Source organism: Diceros bicornis, chromosome 2 (assembly GCF_020826845.1).
Source record: "Diceros bicornis minor isolate mBicDic1 chromosome 2, mDicBic1.mat.cur, whole genome shotgun sequence".
NCBI classification, from domain to species: domain Eukaryota; kingdom Metazoa; phylum Chordata; class Mammalia; order Perissodactyla; family Rhinocerotidae; genus Diceros; species Diceros bicornis.
In genome coordinates this window covers 40,063,833-40,079,732 of record NC_080741.1, presented here as the reverse complement: position 1 = coordinate 40,079,732, position 15,900 = coordinate 40,063,833, and the positions used below count along the sequence as shown (strand labels likewise).

General features: G+C 40.4%; 1 protein-coding gene across 10 annotated transcripts in view; it reads left to right on the top strand.

The window, feature by feature from the left end:
• The window catches only part of LRRFIP2 (LRR binding FLII interacting protein 2), a 108,669-nt gene extending 93,373 nt beyond the window's left edge, over positions 1-15,296 (top strand). For 7 of the 10 annotated variants that reach the window (XM_058554969.1, XM_058554930.1, XM_058554939.1 and 4 more), the window contains 7 exons: positions 3,631-3,732; positions 4,033-4,165; positions 5,842-5,891; positions 11,106-11,226; positions 13,802-13,881; positions 14,492-14,596; positions 15,023-15,296. In XM_058554969.1, coding sequence (XP_058410952.1) covers positions 3,631-3,732; positions 4,033-4,165; positions 5,842-5,891; positions 11,106-11,226; positions 13,802-13,881; positions 14,492-14,596; positions 15,023-15,133 — 702 coding nt within the window. In that variant the 3' untranslated portion in view covers positions 15,134-15,296. The remainder of the gene's footprint in view (positions 1-3,630; positions 3,733-4,032; positions 4,166-5,841; positions 5,892-11,105; positions 11,227-13,801; positions 13,882-14,491; positions 14,597-15,022) is intronic. The other 3 variants (XM_058554921.1, XM_058554962.1, XM_058554956.1) reach the window with 1 other exon arrangement.
• Positions 15,297-15,900: the final 604 nt, after the last annotated feature.

Below are 15,900 nucleotides of genomic sequence, written 5' to 3'. Positions count from 1 at the left end.
TGTACCCATTAAACAACAACTCCCCAATTTCTTCTCCCCCCCAGCCCCTGGCAACCACCATTCTACTTTCTGTCTCTGTGAATTTGACTACTCTAGGTATCTCATACAAGTGGAATCATATAGTATTTGTCTTTTTGTGGGTGGCTTATTTCACTTAGCATATATCATCAAGGTTCATCCATGTTGTAGCATGTGTCAGAATGTCCTTCCTTTTTAAGACTGAATAATATTTCCCCGTATGTATATACCACATTCTGTTTATCCACTCATCTGTTGATGGACACTTAGTTTGCTTTCAGCTTTTGGCTATTGTGAATAATGTTGCTGTGAACATGAGTCTGCAAATAACTCTCTGTGACCTTGCTTTCATTTCCTTTGGGTATATACCCAGGAGTGGAATTGCTGCGTAATATAGTAATTCTATGTTTAATTTTTGGAGGAACAGCCATACTGTGTTCCATAGCAGCTGTACCATTTTACATTCCCACCAGTGCAAAGGGTTCCAATTTCTCTACATCCTTACCAGAACTTGTTTTTTGTTTTTTTGATCGTAGCCATCCTAATGCATGTGAGGTGGTCTTCCTTTGACTTTTAGAAGACACATTTTCACTATGGTCAGTGACTGACTTAATGCATCACTCGTCTCTAGCTTCGTTTTCAAGATTTAAATTTAGTAACTTGATAAAGGAACATGGCCATTATTCTCATGTTAAAGTTGTTTTCTTGCGTTCTTCATTGATCCTAGTGGTTGTACCCATAGCCCCATGGCAGTTCCAAGTGCCAGGTGCCATGTGTGGAATATACAAAGGTATAAACAAAGCACTTGCATATCTGTATAGCCCAGCATAAGACTCACTCCCATTCTGACTAAAGATATTTGTGCCCTTATGCAATTATGCAGAGAATTAACCTGTTTCCCAAAAGTTCAGCCTATTATACATATCCTTCAGGCTTCTTGACACTAGAATTTGAGGTTAGGTCGGGGTAAAGAATTATTTAGATCTCCACAAGCATGTATTTTTTACCCTAAAAAAAAAGTCTACTGTAGGAGCTATTATTGAATGTAAACACAAGGGTAGTGGTTATATGGTCAGGTAATACAGAAGATTTCAGATCCAGCGTGAATACATTTGGTCCAGTTATAAGGTATTTCAGTAGTCTTCAAATTTTGTGGTGAAATGGGAGAACTTACAGGATGTATTTTATTTTCCCACCCATAATTATGGGAAGATGAAGTTAAAAAGTCCAAAAGTAAAGATAAAATCCACACTATAAGATGTGGAAGAGGAACAAATGGCATGTTCTAGCATTTGCTAGAATTCCTAGTTTCAGATTGGTCTGTTCCTAAGAGATCTTTTATATTCAGTGGTGGTGTTTTATCTAGAGCATGTTGTGGCAGTGATCACTGACCCAGTTACACGGGGTGATGCATGGCAGAACTATGCACGCAGATACCAATAACCAAAAATATCTAACCCAGCAGAGATTAAAGCGACTGTCAGCAGATGGGAAAGTAATGCTTGTGCTTTGTTGTCCTAATGTTACATTTGTTATTAATGTAATGGAGTGTTAATATTAGCTTGAAGTGTTAGAGTAAATGCCTTATGATGCTAGAAATTCAAATTATTAATTTACAGGCAGACTCAAGACACATCATATGGTGTGAATGTAAATTGTTGAAAGGAAGTTAGATATTGATGTTGCAGTTTGGAATTAAGGAGTAGAACTTGCCTAATGGACTACTTTTCTAGCAGCATTTGAGAAGATAATAAGGGAACATAGTAGTGGCCTTCATGGGGCTGTGATATAGAAAAAGTATGCAAGGGCTTTGGAACCAAAAAGAACTGAATTCATTTTCTGGCTTTGCCACTTACTGTGACTTTGGGCAAAACAATATAATCTCTCTGAGCCTCAATTTTTTTTTTTTTTTTTTTGTGAGGAGATCGGCCCTGAGCTAACATCCGCCAATCTTCCTCTTTTTTTTTTTTTTTCCCGCTGAGGAAGACGGCCCTGGGCTAACATCGGTGCCCATCTTCCTCCATTTTATATGGGACGCCGCCACAGCATGGCTTACCAAGCAGTGCGTCGGTGTGCGCCCGGGATCCGAACCAGCGAACCCCGGGCCGCCGCAGCGGAGCGCGCGCACTTAACCGCTTGCGCCACCGGGCTGGCCCCTGAGCCTCAATTTTTTGATCTGTGAAATGGGTATAAGACAAGTACAGGGTAATAAGGGAGAAATTATATATATAAATATAAGAGCAAAATTAGATATATACAACAGTGCCTGCCATGTAGTTGGAACTATACAATGGTAGTTGCTATCATGCCTTATTTACTTATTGTTTGGTTGCAGAATAGGATTATAATGATTTAAAAAATTGTCAAACTATTCAGCCATCAGTTAGCTCACTTCTAAACCCAATAAACCAAGATTAAAGTTACCTACCTGTTGTAGTTTAACTTCTTGGATTAATGAGAATGCTGGCAGAAAACATTAAATATATGAACAAATGTGTAGAGAAAGGCTTTTTGAAATAGCCCAGCTGTCAGGTCCCTACATAGACTGCTTAACTTGGCTATGTTTTAAAGTCTGGGTTATTTTATTTCATAGAGTAGATTTGATTTGTCACTGATGACCAAAATGTGTTCGTGCTTCTGCACTGTCCTCCTCAGCTCTGACAGTTGTGAGATACAGGCAATGGCAGGGAAAATACATATGGAGACACCAGCTGCTTTTCCTGAGCCTTCCCTGGTGATTTAGGCACTGCAGGCAGTGCCTTTCACTTAGTGCTCCATTAAGCCCGTGTCATGGGATGGGTGGGTGCTGCTGTTATCCTTTCTTTTGTTTGGATGAGGAAACTGAGGCATAGATAAGTTAATAAGTGCCAGGACTGAAAAGCCTGATTCCAAAACGCATGTGCTGCTACCCTCCATAGGTGAGCTGTATTTATTTTGTCAGTGTTTTATTTTTATTTTTCACATTTTGAAAGTATATCGGAAAACCAAATAACTCAGTTGTATTTAATTAACAAAATATGTCCTTGAGAATCACTTTGGAGATTAACTGTTTTTAATTAAGTGGTATTTGAGGAATATTTGCCACACTACTTGAGAACAATCACTATACCCAATATTTAATTAAAATACCTTATGTATACTTGTTATTTTTCTTCCAGAACCTTTTTTGTTTTTTAATTTTTAAAAAAGTCAAGTATATTCTTGAATAAACTATTTTAGTTAAATATGAAATGTGTTTTTTGGTTCACCAAATGAAAATGTACTAAGAAGGTCAGTGAGAAAAACTATTTTAATATTACAGCTGTCTTCATCTTCCTTTTCCTGTTTTTTTCATTGACTGGAAAAGAAAGACTTGTTTTCTTGCCTAATTTGATAAGCATGTTTTGCCAAATTTATGCACAATTAACCAGTTTCTATTAAAACTCTCTTCTGATGTATATCCACATAACTTTGTATTTCCTTCCGTATCTAACTGCTTGTTTCCAAGCTTTTAACTGCTTTCTTGCCTTTTATGCCTTTATCTTTGTTTATTTGAATTAGGTACTTCTCTGCTACCTTTCACTTGCTCTTTTTCTGAGCCATTCTTTCCCTTGCTACCCTGTCTAAAACCAGGCCCTAGAGAAACAGAAAGAATACATTGCCTGCCTTAGGAATGAGCGAGATACGCTCAGAGAGGAGCTGGCTGACCTGAAGGAGACAGTGAAGACAGGAGAGGTATGTTAGCATTAGCCTGGAGCTCAAGTCCCTCACTGCTATATTCTTCCTTCATTTTTGTCCTGTCATCTTTCCTAGCCTGAGTACAAACCAGTGTTTATTCTTCAATACAGATTTGGTAGGTTTAAGTCATTTCCTCTACAGAACTAAATTCCATGTAACTAGTTTAACCAGGTTTTACCTGTGGCAAATATATATTGTCACAGAGTCACCTCACAGAGCCACAGAGTCACCTCACAGAGCATATTGCTTCTGTGTGGGCCATCTTTTGTGATGGTAGGTTTTTTTTCTTCCCCACAGAAACATGGCTTAGTTATAATCCCCGATGGGACTGCCAATGGTGATGTCAATCATGAACCAGTGGTTGGAGCCATCACTGTTGTGTCTCAGGAAGCTGCTCAGGTCTTGGAGTCAGCAGGAGAAGGGCCACTAGGTAAGACACTGGTTTCTGTGTTGACTTGGATTAATGTCCTATTGGACTTCCAGCTTGTTCATATCCCATCTTGGAAAACAAAAACAACACAAGGGCTGTCTGAACCCTATCTAGATCCCTAACAGGAAGAAATTCGGGCACATTGTCTTCAGACATCCTTGACCTTGGGAAACTAGTATCTGGGTCATCGTAAGGCAGTAAGTGTAGCTGTCAGGCCCCTGGATGGAAACATTGTGGGTGTATACATATTGCTTTTTCACTTAAATATAGCACATTGCTTTTTCACTTAAATACAAACCTGCAAAGAGATAATCCAGCACACCTGTCCCAGGGAACCAGTGGGCTGGTAGAGGACTTCCCAAGTATGTTTTAAGTTTCTTCTTCCTGGAGCATCTGGTTTTATGTTCTGCTGCTTATCCCAGGGTTCTGTAGCTCTTTGCTACTGCATTTCTTAAGGCAAGAAGCAGATGACCAAGAAGATATCAGGAATGTTATTTCCAGGGCAGGGCTTCTGAACCTCTTAAAGTCTAAGTCTCTTAAATTTAAGCCTTTGAGAGTCTAATGACACCTCTCTCAGGAAACCACACAAATGCCCATCCATTGCTTCCACTAAGAATCCTGTGCTAGAGAAAAAGAATAGCACAGATAGATTTGGTACCATCAGCTCACTTTTACTTATTAAAAAACGCTCTTTTTTATCTTGTTTTTATATATATGTAGGTTTCCTAGAGGAGTGGGATATACTGTAAGGGGGTGGAAGCCGGAAAACTTTTTAAAAGTTAGTAATCGTTCTCTAATATACAGAATTCCAGAAATGTAATTATAGAGCACTTTGATAAAGCAGAAGATGCTAGCGAGGCGAGTGAGAGAGCTGCTCTGGAGAATGGAATGTGTACAGGTGTGGGCAGCTCAGTGTTTCCTTTGCCTGTTTGGAAGGGGCTGAAGAAACCAGAACTTACATTTGGCCGTGACCCTGGTTGGTTGTCGGGAGCGCTGGCTAGGTGTCAGCTGCTTTTTTTTTTTACTCATCTGTGGGTATCCCCTCAGTCCAGGGGGCCTATTTTAAGGCATGCTTGGGAAGGAGCAGCCCTCACCACAGGCCATGAGCAAGCCCTAGTGATCCTGCTACTAAGCCTCAGACGAGCTCTTGATGGCCCACATCTTAGACTTGGTCCCCTTCCCTCCCTGCACTAGCTCTTGTGGACCTTTGCCTCTTCCAACATTGTGTTCCTGTCTTTTTTTTGCTCCAGCTTCCCCTCTCAGTCCCACTCTTACCCTTGTCTTCTCTCCCGTATATTTTTTTTTCTCCTGCTAAGGGCTTAAGCCTGTGGGAGCACCCTTGGCATTTGAGTTGTCTGTCTACTGGTAAAAGGTTGCAAATTTTTGAAACAAGGAAATGATCTTTGTGCTTCACTTTGTCTTTAAATGGAAAATCACTGCCCGAGGGAGCAAATGTTGTATTTAGTGTGCTGATAAATATCAGTTATGTGGACATATGTGTTGAATAATTAAGTACTTTTCCTTAACACCATTAAAGCCTTCATGTCTTTTGATATTCAGAGCTGTAAGTTGTTTACCAGATAATGTTTGCTGTGTATGAATTTGAAGAATTATTTTTAATTGTTATATACTACATCATTACAAATTTAGTTTACAACCTTTTTCATTTGTTTTAGATGTAAGGCTACGAAAACTTGCTGGAGAAAAGGAAGAGCTACTATCACAGGTAAAGGCATTCTTTTCATTAGAAGGTAACGTTAATTGTAACTGACCAAATCATGTGGTAAAATGTTAGCAAACTCAGATGTACACTAGAAAGAAATGTGCATATTTCAAACATGAGTACTCAAGATTTGAAGGATAAAAATATATTTCATATTTTGCCTCTTTGTTTCCTATTCTTTCAAAAATATTTATAGGACACATAGTTTAAGGAGTCGAAGAGTTCTACAGAGCTTGTTATGAAGACGGAAGTTCCCTGTCCTGCCTCCTCCACCCTTACCCCTGACCATTCCTATTTGGTTCTTTCAGCTGATTCTTTTGGTGTGTACTGTCCTTGTATATTTCTGTATAACATGCTTATGTTGCTTCTTGATTGTTCTATTTTAGGCATTCTCTGTTGACATCCTTCTATGGAAGATGAGGATTTAGCTTTCTTTCATCCCCTGTCCCTACCACACATGTGTACTTCCCATCCCCACATCCTCCTACTAAAGGAAGTGTAATTCCAGTCTGCTTATGTTACTAGAACTCTGTAAACACTACTCACAGTGGAGCCATGTAGCATTCTAGGATTGCCTTTCATCTCCTCACAACTCCTTATTTCCCTAAGGTTAACATTGTGGTTTTTCTTTTCATTTGTTTGATTTCCTATGTCTTTATCATTAATTTAGCTGCAGTCCCTGAGTGTTTTCAGATGCATCAAGTATTCTCTCAGTTCCATCTTTTTGATTCTTAGAGCATCTGACTCATCCCATTCTGAACTTACTGGCTCGCTCCCTCAGTATAGAGATGTGACCACCCTTCATCACCATCTGGAGTTTTTTCTGCCTGTGGTTCAGGGTGGATTCCCTTTTTGTAATGTCTTATGCCTTCCTCCTCCTTTATTCATTCTCTTATTTTGGTACATTCCCCGGTAACTTCCTGACAAAAAGGTATGTAGGCTGTAAATTTTTCTTAACTTTGCAGGCCTGAAAATGTCTTCATTTTACCCTCTTGATTAACAGTTTGACTGGGTATAGAATTCTGATTTGCAATCATTTACCTTCACTTTTTTTTTTTTTTTAATAAATTCCTTCATTGTCTTTTGGCTTCCGGTGTGGCTGTTGAGAATTTCAAGGACACTTTGATTTTTGATCTTGTCCCCCTTCTCTGGAAGCTTGTATCATACTCTCTTTCTCCCTAGTGTTCTGAAATTTCAGAGTTTTGTGATTTGGAGTTTTCATGTCTGTCAGTTCTCAGAATTCTTATCCTTCAGTCCTGGGAAAATTTCTTGAATGATTTTCTCCTTTCCCATGTTCTGTGTTATCTCTTTTTGGAACTCCTATTCAGTCATTCAGATGTTGAATGAGATTCCACCACTATTTAACAGGCACTATTCTAGGCACTTTGGATATTTCAGTGAACAAATCAGTTAAAAAAAAAAATCCCTGCCCTAGTGGACCTTACATTTTAGTTGGGGGAGACCAGATAATAAACAGTAAACATAAAAAAGTAAATCAGATGGTATGTTAGAGGTGAATGCATTTGTTGTATATATTTTTCCAGCTACATTTAGCTGCACAGGTGCAGGCATGGAGTGGGTAGAGAGTTAGATTTTACTAGGCGAGTATAACAGAGCAGAGGAGGTAAGTGTGTGCAAGAGAGTGATGATAATGATGGACATGGAGATTAAACTAGGTAAGGAGGTTTGAGAGGACATCCAGGAAAACATCAAGGCACACTGGAAAGAAGATGGAAACAGTGGGTTTAGAGGTGCCAGTGAGGTTAAAGGATTTTTTGAGTTGGGGTCCAGAGAGTGAGCTGGAAAGATAAGGAATAGTGTAAAGAAGATACATGGAACTGAATTATGTAGGGATTGCAGTTATCTTATGATGAGATAAAGTGTATGACTGTGGGACTGAGTGGTTGAGAGCAAGAAGGGATAGATGGCAAGATCCTTGGAGAGGAGGTGTTCCAGAAACGGACGTCAGTTGTAGGAGAAATCCGCTACTTAGATGTATTTTGAAATGGCCAAGAATTAAGACAGGAATAGTCTTGAGGGAGTATGTCAGGAGCTAAAATGGTAAAGAAAAAGTGGAATGATAGCAATGATGAGGGGTAGTTAGTATATATAGTTTGAAGAGATGAGATTAGGAACTGGGAATTTTAGGGAGGATAGAGGGAGAGTAGCTGGGCAACAGCAAGGAAAGCAAGAGGACACCGATTCCATTTTCAGGCTCCGTGGTAGGAGGGCTGTGGGAGAAAAACAGCCAGAACTCTAGAGGGCTGCAGAGGAAGCCGGATTCTCAGGGGAGAGCAGGTTTCCAGTAGAGCACCAAGGTAAAGGGAATGCTTAGAGAAGAGACTGAGGATGGAGGGGGTTCTGCTGATGCCGCAGTGATAATCCAGAGGGTATAGTGGAAGAGTTTCAGGCTTTGGGAAAGGTTTGGAGATGAAGACAGAATAGGGGCTGTACAGAGCCTTTTGGAGAAGAGTGCAGGAGAGGAGAAATTCCGAACATTCCTGTCGAGATGGACACAAACAGGAATGTCGGGGATAATGAGATTAGTCCTGGTTCACCCCAGGCAGTTAGTTTTGACAACTCTCTGTGTTGAAAGAGCAGAGTTGTCTGGGAATCATGGCTTTAGTCCTAGTGTGGAACTTGCTCTTTCCCCATTGGGGGAGTGGTACACTTAGTCCTAGTGCCGAGCCTTCCCTTTGACCCCTGTTGATGGAGTGAGGACAGTTGGGGAAGCCACCTGGAACTCTGAGCATGCAGACTCACCCTTGACCCTTCATGATGGAGGACAAAGGAGGCATGAGGAGGTTTGGTCTCCATTCCAGATGTGGGCCCCTCTGTAGGGGAGGGGTCGACTTGCTCTGAGTTGTGGTGCTTCCTGGATCTCTGTTGATGAGATTCATAGGCATTTGGGGAAACATGACTCTGATTTCTGATGGAGAGGGACATTAGACCTCAGGACTGATGCTCAGCTTTCTTGTTATTTCTCTCCTCTTGTTCCATCTCTTTTGCTCTGCTTTCTAAAAGATTTTTGCAACTTGATCTTCTCATTCTTTTATTGAGTTTCTATTTCTTCAGTCATTTCAAGGATGCAGATAGTTTCACTTATCTCGGAGGATATTGATAAGCTGGTTGGTTTGTTTTCTGATGTTTTTTCCTGTCTGCATAGTTTATTTCCTTCCAGATGCTCTTTTATCTATATTTATTTGGTCGTCAGTTTAAAAGTAGGGTACTAAAAAGCTGATGGGCAGCTCTGAGCATATGGGTAAGGCTTGTCCAAGTTTTTGTGACAATTGATGTGGCCAGGTGTTTTGTTGGGAACTTCAATGTGGGAACGTTGGTCTTCTATTTTAGGCTAGTCAAAGAGTTCTAAACAGAGATATCCTCCAGCCTTCTGACCGAGGGAACAGGCCTGGCTGTCTGCATTCTGGGAACTGAGGGTGGACTAGAGGCTTCAGCATTCAATACACATCTGTTCACCTAATATCCTTGTTTTCCATATGTGAGACTCCTGTCTCCAACTGGGCCTTGTTTTTTCCCAACCCTATTTTTTTTAGTTTTTTGATTTTGTAAATTAAAAAAGCAGCTTTATTAGGGTATAATTGGTGTAGAATAAGTTGCACATACTTAAAGTGTACAAATGTACATACCTGTATTAGTTTCCTAGGGCTGCCGTAACAAAGTACCATAAACCAGGTGGCTTAGAGCAACAGAAATCTATTGTCTCACAGTTCTGGAGGTTAGAAGTCCAAGATCAAAGAGTAGCAGTGTTGGCTCCTTCTGAGGCCTGTAAAGGGAAATCTGTTCCATGCTTCTTTTCTAGCTTCTGGTGTTTTGTTGGAAATCTTTGGCATTTCTTAGCCTATAAATAGCATTCTCTGTCTTCATATCATCTTCCCTCTGTATGTGTCCGTCTCTTCATATGGCATTCTTTTTATAAGGACAGCAGTCATAGTGGATTAGGGGCCTACCCTATTCCAGTATGACCTCATCTTAAGTTAACTAATTGCATCTGCAGTGACTTAATTTCCAAATAAGGTCACATTCTGAGGTCCTGGGGATAGGACTTCAATATACAAATTTTGGGGGGACACAATTCAACTCATAGCAATACCTGTGAAACCATCAATACAATCAAGATGTTGAAAATATCTGTTAATTCCCCGAAGTTTCTACGTCCCTTTGCAAACCTTCCTTCTTGTGCCTTCCCTCTCTCCCCCTCTCCAGGCAACCACTGATCTGCTTTTTGTCACTATAGTTCGCATTTTCTGGAGTTTTATATAATTGGGTTTATACAGTATGTACTCTTCTTTGTCTAGCATCTTTCATACAGCGTACTTATTTTGAGATTCAGCCATTCTGTTGCATGTATCAGTAGTACTTTCCCTTTTATTGCTGAGTAGTAATTTCATTATATACATGTACCACAATTTGTTTATCCTCCTGTTGATGGACATTTGGATTGCTTCCAGTTTTGGGCTATTATGAATAAGCTGCTTTGAATGTCCTTTATTTTGGGTAAAATAAGATAAATTAACTATGTAGCCACACTCAAAAATATATTTCCAATCATTTCTGTATAGGGAAACTTTTCTAAATATTTAACCTAACTCTAAAATTAAACACAAAGCATCTAACTGCCCATGGAATTTTCTATTTTTAATAAAAGAAACAAAAAAAACCCAAAAGATGTGCTTTTCCACAAACCTACACAAATAATAAACTATGGCTTTTTTTTTTTTGTGAGGAAGATCAGCCCTGAACTAACATCCATTGCCAATCCTCCTCTTTTTGCTGAGGAAGATTGGCCCTGGGCTAACATCCATGCCCATCTTCCTCTACTTTATATGGGACGCCGCCACAGCATGGCTTGACAAGTGGTGCATTGGTTGCGTGCCCGGGATCTGAACCCGCGAACCCCGGGCCGCCAAAGCGGAGCACGCGCACTTAACTGCTATGCCACTTGGCCGGCCCCCAAACTATGGCTATTTTTATTGGGACACCTGGTTCTGGAGCTTGCTCCTTTTGGTATTTGGTCATAGCTTATCTCTAGCACCTTGAACAGTGCGTCCCCCATAGTAGGCACTCAGTAAAATAGTTTTTGAATGAATGATTTGTGGCTGATGAGGATATGCCTTGTTCTGTGATGTGGCCATTGGGCCAAGCATTTGTTTTGTTTGAGAGACTGGATCTTGCTGAGGAGCCTTCATTTCCCTTCAGATTAGAAAACTGAAGCTGCAGTTAGAGGAAGAGCGGCAGAAGTGCTCCAGGAGTGACGGCATGGTGGGTGACCTGGAAGGAATGCAGAATGGCTCGGACTTGCAGTTCATCGAAATGCAGAGTAGGTGCTGGGGGACAGGCCAGTCCCAATCTGTATGTAGGCTGTGTCCTAGGAGTGGGATTGCAAGCAGGCTGCTAGTCTTGTAATTCGCATTTCTCAAGAGGAGCTATGTTACAAAGATGAGTTAGTCCTCAGCCAGTCCAGAAAAGCAGTCCTGGTCACTAATGGAGCCAGATAGAGGCTTCTGCTAGCCTGTATGCTTCAGAGGATGAGAGGATTAAGAGTTAGTGCTCTTCCCCCTGCTGGGCAAAGTGATTTCTAGGAACATTTTGCAAATAATGACATCCTGACATTGTCCTTTTCCATATCCCTATGTCATCTTTAAGCTCCCATACAGCACCCTTTTTAATTACGGTTTTTTTCTATGGAATTTATCTTGGATAATTGGAGGGATATATTTGGAACTAACTCACACTAATGTTGAATAGTTTCAGAATTTTCCCAGAAATATTGTTGACTCAAATTAATCTTTATTAGATGGAATTTAAAACAAGGCCACAAAGTAAGCCTATTCTGTTTACCTAAATTTATTTGTTTTTCTCCCTTTCTGCTTTTGACCTCCTGTTATTTTTAAATGCCTACTGTATTCACAGTAATTCCCATAGTACGGAGATTTCAGCAGCCATTTATATGTGTTAGATAATATATAATTCACAGATGGGGAGACTTATTTTTCCAGTGTGACAATAGCTTTTCTGATAATTTATTTTAAAATATTGGTTATTTCATGGCCTTTTCATCTAAATATTCTGAGTTAAGCTAAATAGAAAAGGCTTCTTGGATTAAGGCTTATTAATAGTAACTTATTAATACTAACTTTTGAGGTCAATATCATTTCCTCTATTGGATATCAGAACCCCTGTGACACTTCACGGTAAATATCTTGTTCTGGAAATATCATTTTGGTGTGGAGGGTAGATGAAGACAGGGGCATGACAAGAGGCAGGCTGACTAGTTAGGAGGCTGTGATGAACTGAATCAGTACAATGGCTGCCAACAGTCCTAGAGAGGGTTCAGGGGATCAATTTGAAAGAGATTGGCCTAAAGCAGCAAATTCAGAAGGAATCCTATTGAGAGGGAATGGGCATGCATTTATGTGTGAATGTGTCCTAGAGCAGGTAGGTGTTATAGAGTTGGCATTTGTGGAGGTAGGGAAAGTACCCAGGGTGCAGCTGGAGATTGACATGAGCTGAACAGAACCAGAGAAGGCTGGGCCTGGCTAGTAAAGACAAGAGCAGGCAGCTCCCCCGCACCAGGGGCCAGGAAAGGCACCCTGGTGACTCTCGGGTCTGGACAGCACCTTGGCTATTAAGCATGGTGTTTTGGAATGCAGTTTCAAAACATGCATGAAATAGCTGAGACCAGGGACTTAACACTTTTGAAAACAGGAAGGAATGAGTGGTTTGGAGAGTGAGAACGAAGCAGCACATTTTGATAATAAGTTGCTGGAGTTAAGAATTAAAAAACAAGATCCTGAAGCTTCTGTTTTAGAGCCCAGGAATAGGAATTGTTCTCTTTTACTCCCAGAAGTGGCTTTTCGGGAGAGGGTTTTATAACCTCATTACTTTTAGGGTAACAGTAACTATCCAGTTAGAAAAACCTCTTGCATTGAAGATTATATAGGTAGTTGTAACCTTAGTTATATGGAAAAGCAGAAAAATTCTTAAGTTAGGTAGGTTAATGTGGTTTATTTCCTGCAAGCCTTATGATTCCCACCCTATAAGCATTTAAAATGTTTGTTAAATTTGGATTGCTGGAGGGAATTTTTCTCCCGTCATTTTTAAAGTTCTCATTTTAAATGATTTGCTTCTTAGGTTTATGTACGGCTAATGATTTATAGCTCTACCCTTAACACATCATCACAACATGTTAGTGAAAAGCATTTATTTCAGCAAATATTTATTAAGCATACACTATGTGGAAAGCACTTGGCTAGATACAGAGGTATATTCAAGAAGGCTAAGACTGGGCCCCTCTCCTTACATACATATGTAATGTTAAGAAAGTATGATAAATGTCACAAAAGAGAGTGCAAATCAAATGCAACAAGGGAAGAAGTTAGTTACCTAAGGAGAGTCATGAAGGAGGTGAAAATTGAGCATGACCTTGAAGGTTGATTACGACTTAAATCAGAGGTGAGAAGAAAATGGCACCTGAGGTGTGGAATATTAGAAGGAAAGCTGAGAGGTAGGAAGGTTCAGGGCTGAGTTCAGGGAAACAGGAGGGCTCAGTCCCATGGGCATGGAGGCTCCCTGGGCCATAGGGCTGCAGATAAGGTTGGCGGGGGCCACTGCTGCACTGACAGCGCTCCTTGCTCAAAGCTCACCTACACACAGCATGAGATAAAGAGTGAATTTTCGTCTAACTCAAGATCCAAGGGATGCTATTGCAACACAAGTGCTCGAGTTTCACGTTCCAGAACGTGGGCTGTCAGAGATGCTGTGGTTGCCCTGTGTGCATTTGTGTTTTGTCGTCTTAGACTGCATGGTCCTCTCCTGTGTTGCAGAGAGTGTCATTGCCTGATAGGTCACACCTTCACCTTTGAGAGGTGATTCATTATTCTTTTCTGTTCTAGGAGACGCCAATAGACAAATTAGTGAATACAAATTTAAGCTTTCAAAAGCAGAACAGGATATAACCACCTTGGAGCAAAGCGTAAGTACTTCTATATGGTACCAAGAGATTTAAATTCCCTTAAAACACATTTGCTTCCTGCATCTGAGTGGCCCACCCTGTGAGCACCTAGGTTTCTTTGGGCTGCCCTTGCAGTTGGAGCTCTATGGAAGCTCTACACCGAAAAAGTGGAAAAGCCAGCAGAGAACACCTGGCAGGGCACTTCAGCCTTCTGTTTTCTGTAAAAACATAGAAAACTGTAGCTATAATGCTATTTTTGTAGATATTTCAAGAGAATTCAAGATCATAGTTTATAATAAAATTCCTTATTGTACATTTCAAAAAGTCTAAAAACTTTTCCACTCAGTGAGTCTCCTCCTGCAGTGTGACTTTGGCACTTTAACAATATTGTCATCATAAAACTTATGGGAAATTGGCCCCATAATGTCTCTGCAGCTGTAGTCCTCTCTGGGGACATTTCTTGATTTTATAAATAGCAGTTGAGTTCTGAGAGGACCTATGACTCACTCTGAGGGACTTGTTAGTGTTAGATTACTTAGAATTTGTAATGACATTGTATTTCCTTCTTGACTGTGAAAAAGTGGTGGCTCATAGTGCCCAATAGCAGAGGCCTCTGTTTTAATATTTACAGATTAGCCGGCTGGAGGGACAGGTGCTGAGATATAAAACTGCTGCTGAGAATGCTGAGAAAGTTGAAGATGAACTGAAAGCAGAAAAGAGGAAGCTACAACGAGAGGTACTTGTTTTAATACGCTTCTTGGAATACATTCCTAAAAAGAAAAAAATCCTTTGGAAATTTTTTGCTGTGTAAGGAATTTAATCCTGGGTCCAATCTTAAGGAAAAAGCAGTAAGTCACTTACTCTTTTGTGTTGGTTTTTGACCTGCACAGTGACTGCCATTTACTTTTTTTGGCCAATTAGATAATAAGAAAAAAGGATAGTTTTTATTTTTGTTTCTCTCCAGCTTCTGTATGTCCTTTCTGTGATTAATGCTCAGCATCATTATTTAACACCTCTAGCTGACTGAAAAAAAATTAGGCTGTGAGATCCTATGCAAGGCCGTCATAATTAGCAGTGCTTCTATCTCCCAGAAAGTTGAAAATGAAGTAGTCCCGGGCTTTATTTCTGACACATGAAGTAACTGAGCCCCTCCTGTCTCCAGTTACGAACAGCACTGGACAAGATTGAGGAAATGGAGATGACCAACAGCCACCTGGCCAAGCGGCTGGAGAAGATGAAGGCCAATAGGACAGCGCTTCTGGCCCAGCAGTGAGGCCACCCTTCTACCTGAGGGTGCTCCTTGGGGCCCTGCCCAGTGGGACTGACTTTTTGTCCATCGATACAAACCCCTTTCAGTACTGTTTGAGTTATGTCATTAAAATAGCCACCTTTGTATTTTATAATTTATGAGAGAATGAAACAGGTTTGAATCTTCATGAATGAACACCTTGTTCGTAGTTTGATTCTAGACTAAGAACTGGTCCATGCTGTTTTTTCTATTTCCATAATTTTAGAATCAAGTTTACTCACCATTTTTCCCCAGCTGCCTCAGTGACTGGGCACTCGGAGGCCTTGGCACAGGTTCTGGAGAACAGCGATTCTATGCGTGCTCACTGAGATAACTTGCTGGAGACCTCAGAAAACACAAGTGCCTTCTCCACGGTGCAATTCAGACTTGAGTGATCTCCAGTGGTCAAAAGACATTTACCCTTAATGTCAGATAGCATTTATATTTTAGTGAAGAAACAAATTCACAGGTGGGGAATATCTGTTTCACTCAAGTTTATATGTTTGGAGGAAAAAGCCTTTTTTTGTAAAATATTTAAATTTATATAAGAAAATGTTAGAAAAAGATATGGGGAGTGTATATAAAACTTGCTTTATTGCATGAGGCAGGGCAAGTCCAAGGCCTAATACTCTTAAAGTAAGAGTAGGGTCCTTAGTCTTCACATCAGCTGTGCTGTATCTTGTAAAGTATTTCATCTGCTGCTTATTTGTGGAATGAAACCTCAGACAAGCCTGAGGGGGGAGGGAAGGGCA